Raw genomic sequence first — 23863 nt, 5'->3', positions numbered from 1 at the left:
CGTGATTTAAATTATAAATATTGGTCAGACACTGACAAAAAATAATATTCACCAATCATTTTTTAAACATATTCTGTCATAAATTAGCTGACTCCCTCTGGTCTTCCACACGGCAGAAAATGCAAGTGCAAATTCTGTCATCTTGAAGTGAACCAAACGCTTATGATACACATGATCGTTTCTCTCAGAGTACAACGAAAACTGCGAGAAAACAAGAGAGAGTCGGACTCTACAAATGGATGAATTTGGGAGAAAAATAGCTGTATTTTTTCCTGTGGAAATGTTAACTTTGAAAACATTGGCCATCAACTTTAAAATTGCCCCCAAATATGAAAATGTGTGAATTGACAAAACAGGCAATCTTGCTGTTTTTGCCCAAGTTTGTTCATGATTTAGAGAGATTCGATGCGAAAATGCACTGATAAATACTTTTGAAAGCGAGGTCTCGATCCGTGTATTAATTTTGATTTTTAATTGAACGCTAGTCCCACTTTTTCTTCCAAGAAAATATTTTTGTCAATTTTTCACTAATTCTTTTATGCGTCATTGCTTTAAAAATAAAGAGAGTCGGACCGTAATTCTTTCAAAATGACTGATCGTGCTCAATATCTATCGGAATATATCAACAGATCCGTCAGACTCATTGGCTAAATATGTTTAAATTGCATTTTTCTTACTTTCTGCAGATTTTGCTGCAAAATTTTACTACGGTCGTCAAGTTAGATGTAAGTGAATCCTAATCTATAATCTAAGATTCGGAATCAGGTGAGCCCCTACGATTTGGACCAAACTTGGTCAGTGGATAGTACGTAACGTCCTGATTACGATGCACCCAAAATCTAAGCTCGGCCCGCTATATTTACGAAGTTACGGATGTTTGAATTTCAAGGTCATTCGGGAGAGCCCCTGCGATTTCCGTCAAAATTTGTGTACGGACACTCTAGATGCTCCTCATTACGAATATCACAAAATTTAAGCTCGGCCCGCCATATTTACGAAGTTACGGGGGTTTGAATTTCAAGGTCATTTGGGTGAGCCCCTGCGAATTCCGTCAAAATTGGTATACGGACATATTACATCATCCTCATTACAAATATCATAAAAATTAAGCTCGGCCCGCCATATTTTTCAAGTTACGGAGTCACAAAGTTACGGAATTTCAAGGTCATTCGGAGAGCCCCTCCGATTTTCGTCAAAATTTGTATGCGGACACATTACATGCTCCTCATTACGAATATCGTAAAAGCTAATCTCGGCCCGCACTATTTCAAAAGTTACTGACGTTTGAAACTCACTGAAATTCAAACATCTGTAACTTTTGAAATAGTGCGGGCCGAGCTTAGCTTTTACGATATTCGTAATGAGGAGCATGTAATGTGTCCGCATACAAATTTTGACGAAAATCGGAGGGGCTCTCCGAATGACCTTGAAATTCCGTAACTTTGTGACTCCGTAACTTGAAAAATATGGCGGGCCGAGCTTAACTTTTATGATATTTGTAATGAGGAGGATGTAATATGTCCGTATACCAATTTTGACGGAAATCGCAGGGGCTCACCCAAATGACCTTGAAATTCAAACCTCCGTAACTTCGTAAATATGGTGGGCCGAGCTTAAATTTTGTGATATTCGTAATGAGGAGCATCTAGAGTGTCCGTACACAAATTTTGACGGAAATCGTAGGGGCTCTCCCGAATGACCTTGAAATTCAAACATCCGTAACTTCGTAAATATGACGGGCCGAGCTTAGATTTTGGGTGCATCGTAATCAGGACGTTACGTACTATCCACTGACCAAGTTTGGTCCAAATCGTAGGGGCCCACCTGATTCCGAATCTTAGATTATAGATTAGGATTCACTTACATCTAACTTGACGACCGTAATTTTACTGTAGTTTTAGCTGCGTTTCCTGCAGATTGTGTTCACAGACCAATGGGAGACAAGTATTTCTTCATCAACAGGTTTATTCGCCACCAATTGGTCTAGCGGGTGTTTTTCGTATGCGCAGCTTATGTCACAGCTGCGTAAGAACACGTTCACTATAAATCACTATTGAAATTTCTTTTCAGAATATCAATCAATATCAATACCTATCAAAGGTCAATGTGTTTCGTTAGATTTGTGGCGGCGGGATTATCGTCATTAAAGGGATTATCAGGGTTTAAAAATTGAAAGGAATCGGCATAAATTTCCAATCAATGAACTCCCCAGACTCTGCCGATTCTAAAGATATGCATAAAATGTAAATCGGTACCAAAATTTGCGAGATATAGCCGTTTCAAAATTGACAAAATTGTACTTACTCACGCAAAACAAGTACTTGGGCGGCCAAGTTGGCCCATCGCTAAAATGTAAACAACGAGCAGCCTTGGGAAATTTCGCCAAGGCTATAGAACTCCAGTTAAGGACACCAGCCGTTTGACCTTGAACGCCGCCGGCCGGCCGATGACGTCATTGGAGGCAAGCCGGCTCGGCGGACACACAAGGCGAATGCATAATGGAGGGGCGTTGGAACGTTGCGGGAGCCGGGGAGATATTTTAATGTGGTTGTATACCACCATTGTTATGTTTATTGATCTACAGACTGCATTCTTTTAAACCTCGATGCACTCTAGGCCTGGATGGTTCGTACATTCGTGGAACGATCACCCCGTCCGAAGTCCGTGGTCGAAGCTGTCATAGTATTAAAGACACTAAGACGGGTGCAATAACGGCGATCCGATCCCGTCTCTGGCGAATCTAGAGGGGTCGTAAGGACCCAGGCCGAATCTGACCGTCTATTTTTAGGGAAACGGGGTGGGTGAATTGACAACCGATGGCTTAAGAGATAATGAGAAGAGATCCCGTCGTCGATTGTTGTTTGACAGACAACACATGTTGTACTGGACGTATGACCATCATAGGTAATGCCTGAACGTAGGCAAGCATAATTGTTCTGTCATACTGTTTAGGAATATAAAATGGTAATGGAGATTATTGAGGATATGATCTCTACATTACAGGAATTCGCTAATTACTACGGCCCATAGGGGCACCGCCGGAGCTGTTGTTTTGCCATCGGTCCTAGGCAACTCCAGGGAGCTGCAGTACCTGGCGGCCAAAGCGGCCCACCTCGTCGACTCGCAGGTCCTGTGGGATTCCGTGATGCTTTAGTGCTTCACCCACAGAAGCACGGGCATAGCAGTAGGATGTGGGGCTAGGTGTCTGTCCACCTCTTCATTGAAAGAACAACGTATACAGCGCCTGGTCCCACCGAAGCTCGGTATCGACCGTGACTTATTCACAACTGGCGGATCCAGGAAGCGGTCTTGGACACTGCGGGGGCTTACCCCAAAAAGGTTTCTCGGAATTAATTAAAAAAAACTGATTTCGATTCCTTGCGCACTGCTGTGCAGTGTGATTAACCAACATTTCCTCAGAAAAGTTGTGAAGTTTTCTTTGATTCTCGAAAAGCGATTTCGGGCGCTGCCAATGTGGGGGAAGACATTTGCCCCAAATGCCTTCCCCTGGATCCGCCAGTGGGTTGCCCCACTCCGAGCTTGACTAAAACCATTTTCAAACCCCACCAGAAACCGATGGTAAGGTGAATTTAAATCCAATAACTCATCTCTGTCTGCCCGCCTAAATATGTATACAACACATGGTACGGCACCCGCCCCTGTCTGAGCTATGAGCCGATCGCGATATTTTCGGCTTTCCCCAACCCAAGCTCGATTAGGAACGTTCTCCTTCCCCACCCGATTGCTGATGTCAATTCAAATTCAATACCTCATCTCTGTCGGCCCGACCATAACCCATTCATTGCACACCGTTCAGCGCCCCGACCCGCCAGAAGTATCCTAGCGCGCTGAGCAGTTGCCTCCACCCGCGTCATCGCGAGGCCCCGCGCGGCCCATAAATTAATACATTGCGCGAATAGCCGTGTCGCCCCCCTGAATTTCGCCAAGGCCGCCGCACCGCACTGGCGATTTCCACAGGACTGTTTTGTTTTTGTCTGTTGTTTTTAGGGCCTTGCAACAAGATTTCAGTGCTTGGCATTGGATTTGGATATGAACAAATTGAAGATTTGCTTTTCAATAAGACAGCAAGAGTTATCAACATTGCCAAAGTTATTATATGGGTGTGATTTGAATAGCTTGTTTGCTGATCATCAAAATCTTGATGTTAATATCATTTAAATGTCAACAATTTTCAAGGGTAAATTTGAGTGTTTTATTTCAATAAATTGAAATGTAAGTGCATCAGGCACAAGAGCTAAGTTTCAATCTGATTATTTTGTCAAGAGTGGTGAATCTAATGTAACGTCTTGCGAGAAAGCTTACCTAAGTGACTGAAGAAAGCGCTACAGTTTTTCAAAATCAATGTTGATCTGTTTTTTTCGAACAACAGGTTGTACAACATGATGTGACATGACCTCTGTGCCCTGTACGTCACCCCTGCTGCTGCAGCAGAGCCCCGGCTTCAACTATAGTTTGTTATGGGTGGGCTCTCCGTGAACGTCTTGGTGCGTTTCTACATATCGTTGCTGTGAAAGGACTGTACCTACATGAAAAAATATGTAACTTGTATGTTTTTTATTGCCCTGGTACCTACTTAATGTATATTTTTGTTGTTTATGAGTGATAAATGAATATATTTTTAGGAAAATTGAGTCATTTCAGTTTTAGTTTGTGGAACAGAACAGAAGAAGCTGATGAGTGTGGATCATGCTTCAATTGAGAGAATCATCCTCAGTTATCTACATATAAGCATGCTTTGTAAGCTCCTTGCATTTTGCCAGCTTCTTCTTGCTAGTCAAAGTTGTAAGAAGGGTTAGGGAGAACCATAACAATTGGTACACATGCCACCATGTGCAATCACCAAACGAATGAACGTGAGGGCCAAGTCCTTCACACAGCATGGATACTTATAGGTACTGCACTAATGTATAATGTTCATTATGTTCATATTAGCAACTCACCCAGGCAGCCTGCCTTGTGGAGTATTTCTGAGTTTAAGATTTTGCAAGACTCACACTAATCAATAAGGTAAATTATATTGATATGTATGGATGAACAATGTGCAAAGGGGTTGCACGTGCCTGCTCAGTGCTCAGTGCTCAGCCATGGATGCACGTGCCTTCTCAACAATGGTCGTGCTTGCAGACATCTCCATGGACGAACAATGTGCAAAGGGGGGGGGGGCCGGGGGGCGTGCCTCCGCGGCCGCCTGTTGGCTCAGCCGCTGCTGCTGCTTGGCGCCGCTGCTGAGCGCTGCCGGAGACGCCGCTCGCTGCCGGAGCTGCCGGAGCAGTCACCGGAGCTGCCGCCCGCTGCCGGAGCTGCGGGAGCCGGGCCCGCCGCCCATCTGTCAGGACCGCCGACGGCAGCACGCCCGTCTGTCAGGGTCTGTCAGTGCCGGCAGTGGACGCGCGCGGGTGCGGGCCGGGTACGGACGCGCGCGGGTGCGCGCCAGGTACGGGTGCGCGCCGGCTATGGACGCGCGCGCGCTTGCGTGCCGACGATGGGCGCGCGCGCGCTTGCGTACCGACGATGGGCGCGCGCGCGTGTATGCCGACCATGGCTGCCGCCCGCTGCCGGAGCTGCGGGAGCCGGGCCCGCCGCCCATCTGTCAGGACCGCCGACGGCAGCACGCCCGTCGGTCAGGGTCTGTCAGTGCCGGCTGTGGACGCGCGCGGGTGCGCGCCGGGTACGGACGCGGCGTTCTCGCCGGGTAAGGACGCGGCGCGCGCGCCGGCTATGGACGCGCGCGCGCTTGCGTGCCGACGATGGGCGCGCGCGCGTGCATGCCGGCCATGGCCGCGCGCGTGCGCCCCAGCCATGGACGCGCGCGTGCGCCCCAGCCATGGACGCGCGCCGGCGATGGGCACGCACGTGCCTGCTCGGCAGTGGATGAGCGACGAGCGTGCCTTCTCGGAAATGAGTATACATGCAGACATCTTCATGGATGGACGCTTTCAATATGTTCAATGTGTTGAGACGGATCTGAGTAAATTGGAGAGAAACTAGGATAGTTTTAGTCCTGCTCAACTGGTTCTGCCAATAAGTACAAACACCACCTTGCTGCCAACTGCTTACCAAATACCGCATCTGTTGTACCCTTGCATGATGCATATGTACATACAGAAACAATTACAGTCTGTTGAAATCTGAAAACGAAGCGTTCCTGAAGTTGAGTTAGTGGCTTTCCATCATCCATGCCAGATGGCCAAAACACACCATTTCAATACTGTCCCAAAAATATATTTCAAAACACTTATTGCATGGCTATACACACCAGCTTACTCGGTAGACTCAAACACAGTCTACTGATACAAACGTCACTGGTCTCAAGTCTGTGCTCAATGCACCAGCTGTACACTTCTCACAATACGTAAGGACTCAATGTCAGCCACCAATTTTCTACATCAAATTCACATCAGGTTTTCAAAGTAACAATGTATGTGCCACTTCTGTACTTTGTGCTACAAACACAGAATAAATGATATCAGTCAGCAATGCATTGCTCATTGTCAGCCAGTCTGCAAAGTCAGTCCGCAGGCTTTGCAAGTAAGTGCAAAGTCTGCGGAGATCAGTTGCTTTACACATCACCAATATCATGCTGCAATGTGCTCAAAATATGCCCATACACCAACAACCAAAGCACAACCATGAAGCACCACTGATAACACTTAACCTCAAAGCACACAACATGATAATTTATTTATTTTGAGTACCTACAGAAACAGAATGTCTCAAGGCCACTCGTGCTCACTCCGAAATCTGCCAGTCGCTCAGCCTTGAAACTCACCTGTTAAACTCACCTGTTAGGTTTCCACAACCTTGGCTCGTAAAGGAAGGAGTGGAAACCTATTGCGTGCAGAGACGCGCCAATTCCTTGGGTGGGCAGATGGCTGGACCTCAGGCAAGGAATTGGAATGGTGCGTCTGCATTTGGTATAACACTGAAAAAAGAAAACTGGTGCGTGTTTTAAGTGCCAGAATCCTAGACAAGATGATCAATTATGTAAATGAGAAAAGAGGGTACCGAAATGTGATACGTTCTCGGAAGGAAAGGTCAGGATAGGTAACCTAGGTTAGTCCACCCGGTCCAGCTCGAGAAGGGCGGGCAGCAGCTACCTAGGGGGTAAGGGCGGAATATGATAGGTAGCCCAGGCGCGTATAACCCCGCCCCAACTTGGGAAGGGTGGGGCGCTTACCTGGGGGGGGGGGATGAAGGATGAGATGTGGATCGTTTGCCTTCTCTTATCCTCAGCCTTGAACATTGACATTATTTCATCTGAAATCTATTTTCTTCACTTGATCAAAGTTGATCTGCGTCATACATCTTACAACGGATGTCTCGAATTATTGGTAACGTTCAGCACTTAGCATTAACATTACAAATGATAGGTAACTTTGGTTCAACGTTCCATCCGAGCTTCTTCATTGCTGGAGCTATATCACTTTCATGTTTAATTGCTTGAACTAAGACATTCTTGAATTACACTCGGGATGAGCTTAGTTTGAAAGCACACAACATAATTTTTTAATTATTTTGATTTTTGATAACCCACAGGATATCTAGAAGCTACACGCACTGGCTACAAAGCCCACAAGTCTTGAACATTCAAATATGAATAGGAACAGCTTTGTTTCGCACAGATTTCGCACATGGCGGGATGGCGCCATTCCGTCCAACTCATACAGCCTCAGAAACTACAACAACACACTCAACTTACGGAATATCCGTCAAACAAATCTTTGTTCACGGGCACCGCACACTGCTGCGTGCGGTGTGTGCGGTGCGTCCAGCAGGCGTGGGGGTAGGGGATGGGTAGGCGGCTCTGACGTCACGGCTGCGTGCGGTGGACGGTCCGCTGTGGCCAGTCCCGACCGGCCACAGCGATCGCTGTGTGCGGTGACGGAAGGCTGACGTAGGGACGCAGTGGGCGCCCTGTGTGCGGTCGGACCGCACACAGCCTCCAAGCTCCGCCCACTGCGTCCCTACGTCAGCCTTCCGTCACCGCACACAGCGATCGCTGTGGCCGGTCGGGACTGGCCACAGCGGACCGTCCACCGCACGCAGCCGTGACGTCAGAGCCGCCTACCCATCCCCTACCCCCACGCCTGCTGGACGCACCGCACACACCGCACGCAGCAGTGTGCGGTGCCCGTGAACAAAGATTTGTTTGACGCTTATTTACGACGACACGAGCCAATGCTAACAACGCTTGCCAGTTGCGCTAGAGATATTGGAGTGGAGACGTCAGAGAAAAAAAGTCTTTAGATTTCTCACATTTCCCCACGTAACGTTGAACGGCCGTTGCGGCCTTATCTGGTATGCGACGGCCTTATCTGGCATAAAAAATATCTCTAGAAGTCTCTAGCTAGTGTTAAGCCTATGGACTTATAGGGAAATGTATCCGAGTACTTGGTACTGCCTCCTCCAGGTACTGGCTGGCAGACGGATCAACTTTGGAGGCCCACCATTTGGAAATTAGGCAATTTTGAGACGAATGACTTCGGATTGGGGCCTCAGCCACCTTCTTCTACACGTTTCACTGAGTAACTCCGAAATTTCGGAAAAAACCCTGATAATACCTTTAACTAATTACTTGATATCAGATTTTAATGGGGAGTGGTGTGATTCCCGCACGACTGTTGACTTTCATTGTAATTGCCTGAGCTGGTTCCTGGGCCGCCTCAGATAGCAGGATGGTGTGTCAAGTATCAGCTTGACAGGAAGGTGGGTACCCAAACCCTGAAATTTCTGTGTAATTTGCGCCGAAAATTAGGTACCTGTTTGTGCGAAAATTAAGCCCTTTTTATATAAAGCACATGTGCACATCTACCGATCAAGGCTATATCAAGGCTATGGCATCCGCCGCCATGCGCCGAATTCGGCGCATGCGAAGTTACGCCGGACATGCGCTGAAATTTTCGGCGCAATCCCGCCACTATGCCGGACATATTAGGCATAACGTGTATTATTTCCAGTCTGGTACAAAACAAAAATCAAACCTCACCTAACCCCATGTTGCATGTTCATATGAACTGTAGATCAGATATTTTTTTGAACAAATATCCATCTTTCATCCTTTCAGCATACCTACAACCTACTAAACAGCCTTGGTATCAACCTAGCATTCATACTTTATCTGCACAGACATATTGATATACCTATGTGGTATGTTTTGTTCAGTAGGTTATATGTAGTAGGTCAGCCGGCATGTCGTCAGCCGTCAGGTGCCTACATGCTATCATTTGTCATGCTTTGATTTCAGATGTTGTCTTGTGGGCTTTATAGTGGGCTTTGTGGCCCTCGTGCAAGGGTTAAGTGTTGATGCACATAATGCAATGTGTTTTTCCATGGGCGCAGGAACCTCACGTAAAGTTTGGGGGGGGGGGGGGGGGCAGAGAACTTCAATGTCACTTTGTGGGAACCCTAATACCCCTATGAACAAATTCTTTGCTGTTTCGTGCTCATCTCACCTTGCCGAACCATTTCTTGCTCTTAGTTTTGAATTTAAATGAAAAATAAATATTTTACTTTAAAAATTAGCATAGCTGAAAAGTGGGGGCATGCCCCCCTCCGCTCCTACGCCTATGGTTTTTCTTAATGGTACAAATCATCCACATTCATATGTGAAGGGTAGGTAGCTACCTACAGAACCAAATCAATGCCTCAATTGCTCATTGTTTTCTTACAATAAGTCCCTCCTCTGCCAATCGCACTAAGTATCTACTGTCACAATGCAGTGTGCGTCATGATTTCTCAACTCTATGCTTACAATATATTTCCATTTGTCAATCACATATTGTTTTTTTTTTTACAGGCTTTCCGGTTATGACTGAGGCCGGCATCTCACCTGTCCTGGCTACGCCAAATCACTGCGGATGCCGGATGCCGAGGACCGGAGAGCCAACCGCTTTGAGGCGTGAGCTCTGTGGCGTGGCTCGAGTGACGGCTACGGCGCCGTCGACCTGGTTGAATAGCTGGGGCCTAGACGAGGGTGCCCTTAGTACGGTGGCCAATCGGTTACGTCCGAGGGGCGCTCGAACACGCTGCCGTCGCGTGGCTGCCGGCGGCCGCCCCCTCGCACGTGAATCTTCTGGAGCGAGGACTGCGAGAGGCGGCCGCATCATTACCTGTGTCCGCGCTCAACACCGTGCCACGCACTAATGGCGGAAGCCCGACTTTCTCCGATGGAGGAGAGAAGCTGGACGCTGGCTGCCAGGCTGCTGGGGAGGGCGCTAGCTCTGCCATCAGGGTGCCTGCGCGCGACCGCCAAGGCCTCGGCACCGGTGCGCCTGTCAGTGTCTTCGGTCCGAGGCTGGAGATTGCGAGGCCGCCAGGCCTGGGCGAGAGCGAGAATCCCACCGTGTCAACAGACGGCTGGCGTCACCTTCCGGTTGGACGTGTGCCCGATCCGGGCTGGGGCCACGGCGGCGGAAAGGGAAAGCGTGGCTACGCTGCACCTCGCGTTCCTGCCCCTGTGTGCTGTCCTGCTTTGGACGGACGGATCTGCGGAGGGCGGAGTCTTCAGGTGCTGGGCGGGAGCCGTGCTGGTCTGGCTGTATTTGTATTTGTATTTGTATTTACATTTAAGAGCGATCCACATACAAAGTGCGTGGCGATTACTGCTCAGAATCCGTATCCGCGGCTGCTAATCTAATCATTCAAAACATTTGCACATTCACTCACGTCAAAACAAGGACAAGGCTGGACGAAGAGGCCGAGGAACTGCGGGCCCCGGCCGGAGAGCTGTGCTTTAGCTACCGCGCGGAGATGGTGGCGCTGGTGACCGGTCCGGAGACCCTACTCGGAAGAGACAGAGACCAGGACCTGCGTTCCGTACCTATCTGCTAACTGTGCGGTGGTGCTGGTGTAGTGCAGCATTTTTGGATGGATAGCTACATTTCACGATTAAATAGCTGTTACGTTTCAGTGCAGGTGGCGTGACGAACAATGTGGTAGTTATCTGTTGGCCACTTCTGCGGCCGCTGCTATTTCCTACTCGAAGGCGGGCGCGCTGTTTGGCTGGGCCGCCAGGATGTTCCCATTATGTGTCGACGACAAAGCGAGTATATTCATGTTCTTTTAATGCACAGAGGTCTGTTGTATATTTGAAGTTTTATTTTAAGTTGACGATTGCGAAGGGCAGATTCATCTTCTCTCTTTCATTTGTGTCGCCACTTTATCGTTCATGTTTGTTATAAGTGTCCATGCGGCTTGGTTGTCATCTTTATTCCTGATGTATTTTATTTTACGAACATGCTGGTGATCAATGCAATACACTTTTGGTTAATAATGCTGCTTTAGCTCAGATCCTTTGTGGTATGTCTTGACTGTACTACTGCGATAGCGATTTTTCCTCACCAAAATATGCAGGCAACCAATGTAAATGCTGCCAAAAGTTTGTCAATACGTGATGTATCTAAGAAACATCGAGTTCCTGAACGTGGTCGTGTACTATGTAACCGGAAACTCAATAGGACGCAGAATTCTGTGAAGCAAAACTACAGAAGTGAGGCTGGCCACGCCAAAATCAAGTGAGATATGTCTAGCCTTTCTTCAGCCGCCAAGGCTTCGATAGACTATCCCCGGGTTCGGTGTCTCTCGAACTACGAAGATTCAACGTCGTCCGGCCAATCCTGGTTGAGGTCAGCGGGGATTTAGCTGTGGTTATGGAACAGGATTGGCCGTCCGAGAGACTCCGAACCTGGGGTATGTTGCAGCACAGCTATGTCGACCGAGTGTCGTCGCAAGCTGCACAACTAGACGAGAACAAATAAAACCGTCCCGTCCTAGGCTGACTAGGCTTAGCTAGGTGGCAGCACAGTCGCGCCGGCAGGGGGCAGTGCCACAACCAGCCGACTGATATTTTCGTGTGACGTCAGAACCGGTGCCTCCCTGGTTGCGATGATATCAACAAGATTTGTTTTGTTGGAGGGGGCCCGGAGGGAGGGCAGGGGACGGTCGTCAAGTTAGATGTAAGTGAATCCTAATCTATAATCTAAGATTCGGAATCAGGTGAGCCCCTACGATTTGGACCAAACTTGGTCAGTGGATAGTACGTAACGTCTTGATTACGGTGCACCCAAAATCTAAGCTCGGCCCGCCATATTTACGAAGTTACGGATGTTTGAATTTCAAGGTCATTCGGGAGAGCCCCTACGATTTCCGTCAAAATTTGTGTACGGACACTCTAGATGCTCCTCATTACGAATATCACAAAATTTAAGCTCGGCCCGCCATATTTACGAAGTTACGGAGGTTTGAATTTAAAGGTCATTTGGGTGAGCCCCTACGATTTTCGTCAAAATTTGTGTACGGACACTCCAGACGCTCCTCATTACGAATATCGCAAAATTTAAGCTCGGCCCGCCATATTTACGAAGTTACGGAGTCACAAAGTTGCGGAATTTCAAGGTCATTCGGAGAGCCCCTCCGATTTTCGTCAAAATTTGTATGCGGACACATTACATGCTCCTCATTACGAATATCATAAAAGCTAAGCTCGGCCCGCACTATTTCAAAAGTTAGAGATGTTTGAATTTCAGTGAGTTTCAAACGTCAGTAACTTTTGAAATAGTGCGGGCCGAGCTTAGCTTTTACGATATTCGTAATGAGGAGCATGTAATGTGTCCGCATACAAATTTTGAGGAAAATCGGAGGGGCTCTCCGAATGACCTTGAAATTTCGTAACTTTGTGACTCCGTAACTTCGTAAATATGGCGGGCCGAGCTTAAATTTTGCGATATTCGTAATGAGGAGCGTCTGGAGTGTCCGTACACAAATTTTGACGGAAATCGTAGGGGCTCACCCAAATGACCTTGAAATTCAAACCTCCGTAACTTCGTAAATATGGCGGGCCGAGCTTAAATTTTGTGATATTCGTAATGAAGAGCATCTAGAGTGTCCGTACACAAATTTTGACGGAAATCGCAGGGGCTCTCCCGAATGACCTTGAAATTCAAACATCCGTAACTTCGTAAATATGGCGGGCCGAGCTTAGATTTTGGGTGCATCGTAATCAGGACGTTACGTACTATCCACTGACTAAGTTTGGTCCAAATCGTAGGGGCTCACCTGATTCCGAATCTTAGATTATAGATTAGGATTCACTTACATCTAACTTGACGACCGTGGGCAGGGGGATGGAAAGATCAGGGCCCTGTTTCACCGGTGATAGCAGCACGCTGCTATCAAATTGCGCGAGCTGACGTAATGTGATGACGTCATACTGCTGACGTAAGGGGCAATTCTGGCGCACGATTGCCGCAATATTGTTTTACGTCATCAGCTAAATGTTCGAAGTTAATGTCCAAATTTTTCCTAAAAGCAACTTCTTTTAAATACATCATATTGAAAAAATATATATTAAAAATATATATACTATCATGACTGCGTAAACTCTTACTTTTAGGCTCATACGTCACTTAATGCCGCCGCCAAGGTCGCGGCAATCGTGCGCCGGAACTACCCATTACGACAACAGTATGGCGTCACGACATGACGTCAGCTCGCGAAACGTGATAGCAGCTTGCTGCTATCACCGGTGAAACAGGGCCCAGGGGAAAGATAGCAGATAACAAAAGGAAATGTCTAAGGATAGGGTTTCTCTGGTTTTTGCTTACTCGAATTTGGGATTATGATGTCATGCAAGCCTCTGTTTTGATTGGCTATTTTTCAAGTTCTTTCAACAACAACATATTTTTTATGATGAGACATGCTTTAGAGTGATTTTCTTTTCTTTTCTGTAATTTTGAAAAGAATCAGCAGAAACAAGGGTGAAAAATATGCTGAGAAGGCTAATTGAGCTAACTGTAAATTTGCTTAAAATGTTATTTATATTGATTCGGTAAGTTGATTTGCAACTTTCTGCTATTCTTTATTTCCGAAATTCGAACAAAAATAAAAATTGATAGCAAAAATCCATCTTTGTTGAAGCACATATAGATTTGCAAAACGAAACTGATCATGAAATTCACACTATTTTATAAAGAAACGGCAGCGCTGTGCACTTTTTGGGGTCTTTCTCGGCGCAGCAACTCGCCGGTTTTATCTCTATCAAAATTTTGCTAAAAAATGATCAGAAACGCATTTTCTAGGGCGCTTGTCGCCGGAAGGGCAGGTTTTTTGCAAGTAGCGCCCCAAAGTGCATCAGGTACGTATCGTTTTAAGGCTGCGTGGTATGTGGAAATAGTTAAAACACCGTCTTTGAATTTGTCTCAGGCTGGTTTCCAGTACAAATTCTTGTCTGAACAAAGCTTTGTATAGCTGTTTTCAACCATAATAAACTAAAAATGAATAAATTAAAATGTAGCTCTATCAGGCCATCTGTGATCAAAAGGACGCGCTAGCTCTTCAAGCAAACCTGGATGCTGCTGTACAGTAGGGCAGCGAGCCAGTCGGGGAAACTATATCTTCTATTTTTGGAAGCCCTCCGTTTTTGGAAGGATTTTCCATATATGGGTATGCATTTTCCAAAAATGGATACCTACACTGGTGATGTAATCGTACCCATATATAGAAAATGTTGTGCATATGTTGGGACTTACCGATTTGCACCAAACACGAAGCAAATGCGGCTATTGCCCCTGGTCGCTTTAAATTTGGTGAAACTTAAAGACAAAGAGCAACTAGAGGACTTGTACAAAAAGAGGTTCAGACTAACAGATGTAGGGATCAAGAACAGGTACATCACCAAGGATCTGTCACCAGAAGAAAGATCAAAGCAAAAAGAACAGGGACGAACTCAAAAGAAAAGGCAAGGAGACACACAGGATCTTTCAGAACAAGGTGGTCCCAAGAGAACAGTAGTGTGACTCTCAACAAAGTTTTGTCATGCTTCTACTCTAATGTCAATAGCTTAGGAAACAAGATGGAAGAGTTTGTGAACAGGGTGGACATTCATAAGCCAGACATTATAGGACTGACAGAAGTGTGGCAGAAGGATGAGATTCACATTCAAGGCTATCAAGTAGCAGCCAGTAAGTCCCGACCTGATGGTTGTAAAGGTGGAGGTGTTCTACTTCTTGTGGCAGATCATTTAAGGGTCAGCGAGTGTGATATTTTGAACAATTCAAACTTTGAAGAAGCAGCATGGTGTAGAATTCACACAAGGCCTGGGAACACAATAGTAGTGGGCATCTGCTACAGACCACCAAACAGCGATCGGGAAAATAATCAAGAACTGCTGAAGTTGCTAGAGAAAATGAAAACAATTAGTGCTACAGACTACCTGGTTATGGGAGACTTTAATTACAGAGAAATTGATTGGGACACTGGTGCAATTTCAGGACCACCAAACTCTGATGCCACTCAGTTTTACAACATAGTACAAGACTGTTACTTAACCCAGCATGTGAAATCCAGCACCAGGCACAGAGCAGGTACAGCCCCCTCTACCCTGGACCTCATCCTCACTAATCAGGAAAACAATGTTGAGGAAGTCAAATATGAAGCTCCAATAGGAAAAAGTGATCACTGTGTGATAATATGGGACTACAGAATACACTCTGAAAACAGGGAGGCCAAGGAACAACTCAGATACAATTACAGAGCTGGTAACTATGATTCTATCCATCATGAGCTAGCACAGGTGCAGTGGGATGTGATAGAAAACATGGATGTTGAAGCAGCATGGACATTCTTTGTTGATAAGTTACACGATTGCAGAAAGAAGTATGTTCCTCTATTCAAAGGCAGAAGAAAAACAAAACTGTCACCACCGTGGTGGAATAAAGCACTAGATAAGCAAGTGAAACGTAAATATAAAGCCTACAAGCAGTACAGAAAAGAACAAACAGCAGAGAATCTGAAGAAGTTTACCAGGATCAGAAACGAGACCACGAGTCACATCCGGCAGACAAGAAGGTTGTATGAGGAAGAGCTGGCAAGGTCAGCTAAGATAATGCCAAAGAAGATAGCCAAATATGTAAGACTGCAAAGCAAAACAAGAGACAAAGTGATGGAACTAGTCAAACCTGATGGCACTGTGATAGCAACAAAGAAAGAGATTGCAGATGAACTACAAACATTCTTTTGCTCAGTTTTTGTAAAAGAACAAGATGGTGTTTTGCCAGCTTTTGAAAGTCAGGTGGAAGAAGGAGAATCACTCGAGGATATTAACATTACTTTTCAGGAAGTACTCCATGAACTTCAAACGTTGACTGAAGACAAGGCATCAGGGCCGGATGATGTTTCCCCCTTTCTCTTGAAAAACTGTGACCTGAGCTAGCATACCCACTCATGCAGATATTCCAAAAGTCCATGACAAGCGGACAGCTACCAACAGCTTGGAAGAGAGCAGCAGTGGTACCACTCTTCAAGGGAGGCTCCAAAAAACTGGCAAGTAACTACAGGCCTGTGAGTCTGACTAGTCATGCATGTAAGGTCATGGAAAGAATTATCAAAAGGCACCTGCTCAACCATCTATTAGAGAAAGATCTCATCTGCAAAGAACAGCATGGCTTTGTACCCAGAAAATCATGTTTGACCAATCTTCTAGAGGCTCTGGAGGATTGGACACACATACTGGACAGCAGCACTGGACTGGACATCATCTATTGTGACTTTAAAAAGGCCTTTGATTCTGTGCCCCACCGAAGACTTGTTAAGAAGCTGGCTGCCTATGGTGTCAAAGCAGGAGTGCTTCAATGGATCACAAACTTTCTTCAGGACAGGACTCAGAAGGTAGTAGTTCATGACCAAGAATCTAGAGAAGAGGCTGTGACCAGCGGAGTTCCGCAGGGCTCAGTATTGGGACCCATCCTGTTTGTGATATATGTCAACGAATTGCCCACATTGGTCCAGTGCGACGCAAAACTGTTTGCAGATGACATGAAGATTTATCGCAAGGTCAGAAATTCAGAGGACTCAGAACAACTTCAGGCAGACCTAGATAGACTCTCGCAATGGACTGAACAATGGCTTCTTGAATTCAACCCCCAAAAGTGTAAAGTGATGCACTGTGGACCACAAAACCCAAAAAGATCTTACAGTATTAGAGGAGTCAAACTAGAAGTCACAGATAAGGAGCGAGACCTGGGGGTGACTATAACAAACGACCTTCGACCTACTAGTCACTGTCAAAGAGCTGCGAGCAAAGCAATGGTAGCTCTCCGAATGATAAAGAGGTCCTTTGACCAAATCACAGCAACAAACTTCACCAGCCTCTTCAACTCATATGTGAGACCACACCTGGACTACTGTATACAAGCTGTGGGTCCCCAAGCTGTCAAGATATCAGTCTCCTCGAAAACATCCAGCGCAGAGCTACAAGATTGGTGAGGGGGTTAAAGCACAGGACATACCAAGAAAGACTAAAAGTCCTGAAGACCGTATCTATTAAAGACAGGATAAAAAGAGGCGACTTGATTGAGACGTATAAAATCATGTCAGGGAAGCTCAATGTGAGGAGAGAGAAGTTTTTCAAACTGAGGACGACAAACACAAGAGGTCACCATATGAAATTACACAAGGAGCAGTCAGTCCATCAAGCCAGACAAAGGTTCTTCTCACAGAGGGTGGCTAATGACTGGAACAAGCTACCAGATGATGTTGTGTCTGCTGACACCACTGCTACATTTAAAGCTAAGCTAGATAAGCACCTCCAGCTCAAAGCCAACTGTGACCTGTGACCTCCAACCTCAATGAGTACCCTGACATGTTTCCTTGCCAACAATGACATGGACAACAAATAGCATACTGCTACCCCAAGTCCATTATCTATATACCTATACCTATACCTAAATTAGTCATAGTGAAGTGTCCATAATCTATCAGTTCGATCGGGCGATGGTGAACACATGGCGCGTGCTCAAAAAGTGCAAATTTGCGTCATAGACTTTACAAGTATAGTCTGTCTTAAAAGTACCGCGCAAAGTGACGGTGGATCCATCAAGCCTCACCGAGGATGGGCCTGCTAAATTTGAGTCACCGAAGCAATTGACATCCTCGTCCATTCCCCAGGTCAGTTGGTTCGGTGACTTTCAAATTATAGCAGGCCCTTCCTCGGTCAGACTTGATGGATCCACCGTCACTTTGCGCGGTACTTTTAAGACAGACTGTACATATAAGTCGCCTTACAAAATCGGGTGAAAATGGCTAAATTTGCCTGACACGGGTCTGGTCCCCATGCAATATCTTGGTTACCGTGGGCCCGATCGGCACGTGTAGAGAATCGAACGGGCTATCAAATGATGTGCGATGCAGGGGACGCACTCATGAGGTCACTTTTGCTTGAAAAGTTGACGTTTCGGACGGATTTTGGTCCTTATACTACATATTTTCGGGTGACTGTCACTGTCAGACGGGGCGAATTCAAACAACACCTGTTGGCAAGAGAAATGTACCGTCTCTTGGAAAAATATGTAAAGCTAATTGATAAAAAAGGTGGAACAAATCGCTGGAGAAAATAGTATTTGTCCATGATGTGCCTCTTGCTTAATTGCTGTATAGCCTGATACGTTTGACCACAGATAACAGTAGTACTACTGAGGGGTGTTCACGGGCACCGCACACTGCTGCGTGCGGTGTGTGCGGTGCGTCCAGCAGGCGTGGGGGTAGGGGATGGGTAGGCGGCTCTGACGTCACGGCTGCGTGCGGTGGACGGTCCGCTGTGGCCAGTCCCGACCGGCCACAGCGATCGCTGTGTGCGGTGACGGAAGGCTGACGTAGGGACGAAGTGGGCGGAGCTTCGAGGCTGTGTGCGGTCCGACCGCACACAGGGCCCGTGAACAGCCCTCTGTTATCTACTGTTATCTACTGTTACTGTATCTACTTATCTACTTATCTACTGTTACTTATCTACTGTTACTGTGTACTACTGTTATCTATGGTTTGACAATTGAAAATGGCATCGTCGGAAAGAGCATTCAATTTTGTCCAAGATCCAATCATCGCTTTTTCAAGACGAGCAACAGCATTCTTAAAAATATAATTGTTTCAAACCTCTACATGGTAATTCATCGATGGCTTTCAATTTTCATTTTTCAATAACCTACGTCAACCTATGTTATAGAACACACTTGACATGTTCTATAGTAGAACGCATGCTTATCTGACACGTGCACCTCGATACGATGAATATTTTTCCCAAACCAAAATGTTAGCCTTCAAAAAGCAATCGACCGAAATGGATACATAACCCACGGACACAGGACCAACCAAACGCCCACCGATCGTAAATGCTCGTTATCCGCGTTGCGGAGCAATTCTCTCGAGTTTTTTTACACGTGCATGCAATTAGCTTTGTTTTGCCCAATCAATCAACCAAGTTTTATCAGGCCAGGAAGCCGGACTAGGGGGGTCGTGTTAAATGCATTCGATTTTGCAACTTATTCTGGGCGCAGTGGTGCCTTATCCGACTTACTTGTCTCAATTCGACCCTGCGAGGGCGCAAAATGACCGGCGCACTTTCTTTACTCCCCCTCCATCCCCCATTGAGTTTCGGGAAGCCCCGCATGATGCATACTGCATAGCATAGTAGTATGCTGCTGCATGGCCCTCGTTGGTTTTGGCTGGCCCTCTAACACGGGCCATAAGACTGCCGTTTCCCTGTCCCGATCTCTGTTACCAAGTCAGGCGACAGGTGCCTGTCCACTAGCTCACACCCAGACCATAAACTTAAGGTGACCTGTGGGAAACAATGTGTCCATCTTCATACGGAGATAAACAACGTAGTACATAAGACCCGACATACAATACCAAGTTGCAGGAACCTGTGAAGTAGTGAATTTAATTGAACATGTCTGTCCCGACTCCCAGAGTTCAGCTCGCAGATGATCAGACGCGGACGTTGTGACTTGTGATGACCGAACTTGTCGACGCTCTATTGAAAGTAACGTGTTCTGTCCCTCGTAAAGTGTTCGTTGTGTTGTTGCGTTGGTTTCAGTTGCGGTATGCCGCCACATGTCGAAGGTGGCGTGGACTGATACCAGGGCTTTGGTTTCAGTTGCGGGATGTCGTCACATGTCGAAGGTGGCGGAGTCGGATGAGCAGCTGACCGCCAGATATGTCCAGTACTTCGAGAGCAAGGACATCGACCACTGGTGGCTGAGCAAGGTAAGATTACTTTGGCAACCAGCTTAGCGGACCACGGGGTTATGTGCTTCAAACTTGCAATGGCGGACATGTGATGGCGTGCTCTGCAAGGTATCGTGAATAACTCATCATCTGGTGACCTGACCTGACCTGACCTGACCGGCAGCACATCAACGACCTGGCCGGCACTGACGCCGTGCCGGAGCCGGACATCATCAAGGCGTGTTTGCACGCGTGCCGCCGGCTCAACGACATCGCCATGGCCGTCCGCTTCATGGAGATTGTCCACTTTAAGTGCGGCAACAGGGTCAAGGAGATCTACCCCTACGTGCTGCAGGTGAGCTGATGACGATGCAACAGGTTCAACGATTTGCCGGTTTGTAGCTGTGTTTAGTCATTTGCGTTTTCATACGCATATTCGATATATTATTCATAAACCTATATTCTATCGCATGTCAAAGCGTGCGTTCGGCATCCGTATAATCAGGGATAATTATCCGGGATCAGCGAGAATTATCGGGGATCACGTTCGGTATCGCGACAACAAAAAATTATCTCCGATGATTATTCCTTGCTGGGGAGAATCCTCAGACCATGGATTACCTACTACCATGGTACTACTTCATGTGACATATTATAGTGCATGTATGGCCTAAACTTTTGAATTCATTTTAAAAGGGGAAAAAACGCAAGAAATTACGCAAGAAATTAATTTTTCCCCTTTTAAAATGAATTCAAAAGTTTAGGCCATACATGCACTATAATATGTCACATCTGTCTATTGATAATCCTCAACGTACTACTTCATCCATGCTCAGACCATGGTCGGCTGGATGTTTTCCCCGTTAGTGGTGGGCGGTATTTTTTATAGTGGTGATCGAATGGTTTTTACTCTTGATTTTTAAAGGTAAATTTTGAGACATGATGACAGATTGTGTATGATGCAATATCACAAATAGGTAACGCTGGGTGTTTGTAAGCTCGAAAATCAAAGTAAGTCAATTTTTTGTGACCGTCTGGGGATGACATCCGTGATGCCGAATTCCGAAAGCTCAGTTGAGGGGATATTGTTCCGCGGATGATTCTCCACTAAACGAGACATACCGAACATACGGTGTCACCAACAATTTTCCAGCCGAGAATATCCGAGTGGCAATATCTTCCGGATGCCGAACGCAGGCAAAGTAGGCGTTTTGTCAGGCATGTTTTCCGCTCAGGGCATCTCGAAGAATTTATTACATCACCATGACCAAACCAACAAATATAGTCTTGTCATGCGAAGCAGATATGTTAAAGCAGATATTATGATTTAAGCAGAGATCGGATGACAACCTTTCATTATCAACGATTTATGGTAACCTTGAATCACCTGTTGTAGCCAGAATGGGTTATTAATCAAATGTGCGTATGCGTTGTCGGCATTTTCAGCGGCGCGCCAGGGAGGAAGGCAACCCTTTCCTTTCAGTTGTATACACCGTCACCATTTCGTACCTGTTCCTTGGCTGTGTCTTGGTTTTCCGGCTGCACTCGCAGTCCGTTACATCACTCTTTGGATGGCCGCCAGCGATGATGACTCATCAGATTAGGACTTATTTGCCAATCTCGATTTTGTTCGTTGTGAGCTCGCGTCACGTGAGCCGACTGGTGGCGCCACTGGTCGTCTGCGGTCAGAGCCAGCGGTCGCCCCTATACCGATTACCCAATACCCAACCGTGTCAGATGAGGCCGGGAAGGCTGTGTCTAGTTCTGTGGGCACATGCAATGCTCGATTCTGAACTTTGTCGTCTAACCATAATTCGTCTAACCATAATTTTCCGTTTGGGCAATAGGGGCAGGACAGGCGCAACAAGCCCTGCTCATCAATGGTTCCGACTTCTGAAATAATCTCATTAAAAAACGCCAACAGCTAATAATCCGTGCTGACTACGTCCTGGACCCCCAGTTTCCCAAGGGCGATTACAAGCCTCTGATGTATCCCGTACGTAACCGATGACGTAACCGATGACGTAACCGATGACGTAACCGATGACTGGTGTCGCTGACCTCTGCCGGCCCTGACTGACCTGACTGCCCTCCCGTCCGTCCGCAGGAGGTGGGCCCCACGCTCAAGGAGCTGGGCATCCCGACCCCGGAGGAGCTCGGCATGGACAAGCCGCAGCTGGCGCTGGAGGATGTGTACGATATGTGAGAGCGAGGCGCGCGCGTGTGTCCGCCGAGACTGCTTAGCTGAGACGGGTGTGGGGCCGTGCACAGCTGCGGACCGCCCAGCCACCGGCCAAGTGTAATTGATTGTATGTCAAATGCTATAATACAAACAGGATGACCGGTGCACTGTGCTCTGTATTTTGGGGAGATGACGTCATCAAATGTGAGGGTGGTAGAACCAGTGATGCCCGCGATGCGTAGGTATTCTTGTAAGGGTAGACATTGAATGCGTAACATTTTCACTGTGTCACACAGCTATGTACTGGAAAACATAATGTAAGCAATGTGCAAAATGGGTGGAGTTTTTCCCGGGATGTCGGTGTGGCAAGCAGTAGCCAAAGCTGCCTACTATGATAGCCTATGTCAAGTTTCAGAAACTGCTAGGATGAAACAATTTCCTTCATTACGGAAATAATCTAGCATAACACAGACATTCCGAAGCTTGTCAATGCGAAAAAGAGTGATTTTCAGTCACATATATGGCCTAACTGGGCCCGGGCCCGGGGGAAATTATTCACGTGGGGAAACATTCATTGTGATTGTGTGGAAGACAAGTGAGTCCTTTAAACGATCACGGTTCTATAAGCAGCATGGTCAGGGTCAGGGGTTGACAAACGTGCCGAGTTGGGGTAGCACGGGTAGCACAGGCGCAGCAAATCTGAATCCCCCGCCGCCCTAGCGGTGACCTTGACCTCCGCCGTCTGTTGCGGCTCCGAAGCCTAGCCGGCGTGGAATTGGGAAAGCTCGTGCTATCCCAACTCGGCGCAATTATCCACTCAGGTCAGGGTAATGCAGTTACTGAAGATTCAAAATTTCGCTTCAAATGATAGGACAGTGGGGAGCACGCGACCCCGGTTACAAAATGGTCCAATGACGTCATCCTGTATCACGTGCTGAGCAAAGCATGCAGACTTGAAAAAGTGTAACCTTGGTGAAAATTGCGTTATATTTTTGTGTCTTTTGTGTGTGTGTGGGACACGCCTAAGAGCTGGACTTTTTGATGACGTCTTCGGGTGACGTCATGTCGTGTGTGACGTTTCGTGAGCAGGTAAGGAAAAGTCACCACCGCTGGCGAACATTGGTGCGGTAAATGGCAAACACAAATGCTGCGCAGAAAAGACAAATGTGTAACTTCACAACATTCGTTCGGACGACAGACAATGGGACATGCCTAAGAGCTGGACTTTTTGCACGCGTTCCCCGCCAGGGGGCGCCACTGAGGAAGCACCCTCTGACGTCACGATAAAACTGCGCGCACTGTGCGCACGGGTCTGTAAGCAAGTAATATAGTGGTGGTTTCGTGGTGGAAATTGGAATAAGTATTTTGACGTTGTAAAATTTCAAGCCGTTTTTGTGAAATTAATTAGTAAATGCATTTCTAAAGTATTTATTTAAAGTGTGAAAGGAGAATAATTAGAAGAACATGGATATTTTTGTTCCAATAGCTTATTATGTGAGACATGATCGGTACTAACGGGTACTTCTAAGAAGTAGTGAAGAAGTACCAAACAGCCTGCTCGGCTACGATCGTCAGCTGTCCTTTGGAGCTGGACTTCAACGCTGTAAAAAAAAATATGTGCTGAATTTATTTTTAGTTTCACCAAAATATAAGCAATTTATCATT

At 46.6% G+C, this 23863-nt stretch overlaps 1 protein-coding gene and 1 long non-coding RNA gene across 2 annotated transcripts; both read left to right on the top strand.

The window, feature by feature from the left end:
- The first annotated feature begins 8481 nt into the window (after window positions 1-8481).
- On the top strand, window positions 8482-11293 carry LOC122393675. Its single transcript, XR_006258733.1, has 2 exons — window positions 8482-8727; window positions 9818-11293. It is a non-coding gene; the product is annotated as an uncharacterized LOC122393675 (long non-coding RNA).
- Window positions 11294-13989: 2696 nt separating this feature from the next.
- Window positions 13990-22362, top strand: LOC122393664 (cytochrome c oxidase subunit 5A, mitochondrial-like). The gene is made up of 4 exons (XM_043389899.1): window positions 13990-14152; window positions 19946-20055; window positions 20201-20371; window positions 22124-22362. Exons 1-4 carry the CDS (start codon window positions 14074-14076, stop codon window positions 22220-22222), a joined length of 459 nt encoding a protein of 152 aa, XP_043245834.1. The 5' UTR covers window positions 13990-14073; the 3' UTR covers window positions 22223-22362.
- The last annotated feature ends 1501 nt before the right edge of the window (window positions 22363-23863 follow it).

This window comes from Amphibalanus amphitrite, unplaced genomic scaffold (genome assembly GCF_019059575.1).
Source record: "Amphibalanus amphitrite isolate SeventyFive unplaced genomic scaffold, NRLGWU_Aamphi_draft 000547F_arrow, whole genome shotgun sequence".
NCBI lineage: Eukaryota > Metazoa > Arthropoda > Thecostraca > Balanomorpha > Balanidae > Amphibalanus > Amphibalanus amphitrite.
Note: the sequence above shows the minus strand (reverse complement) of the source record. Positions and strands in the feature narration are given on the sequence as shown.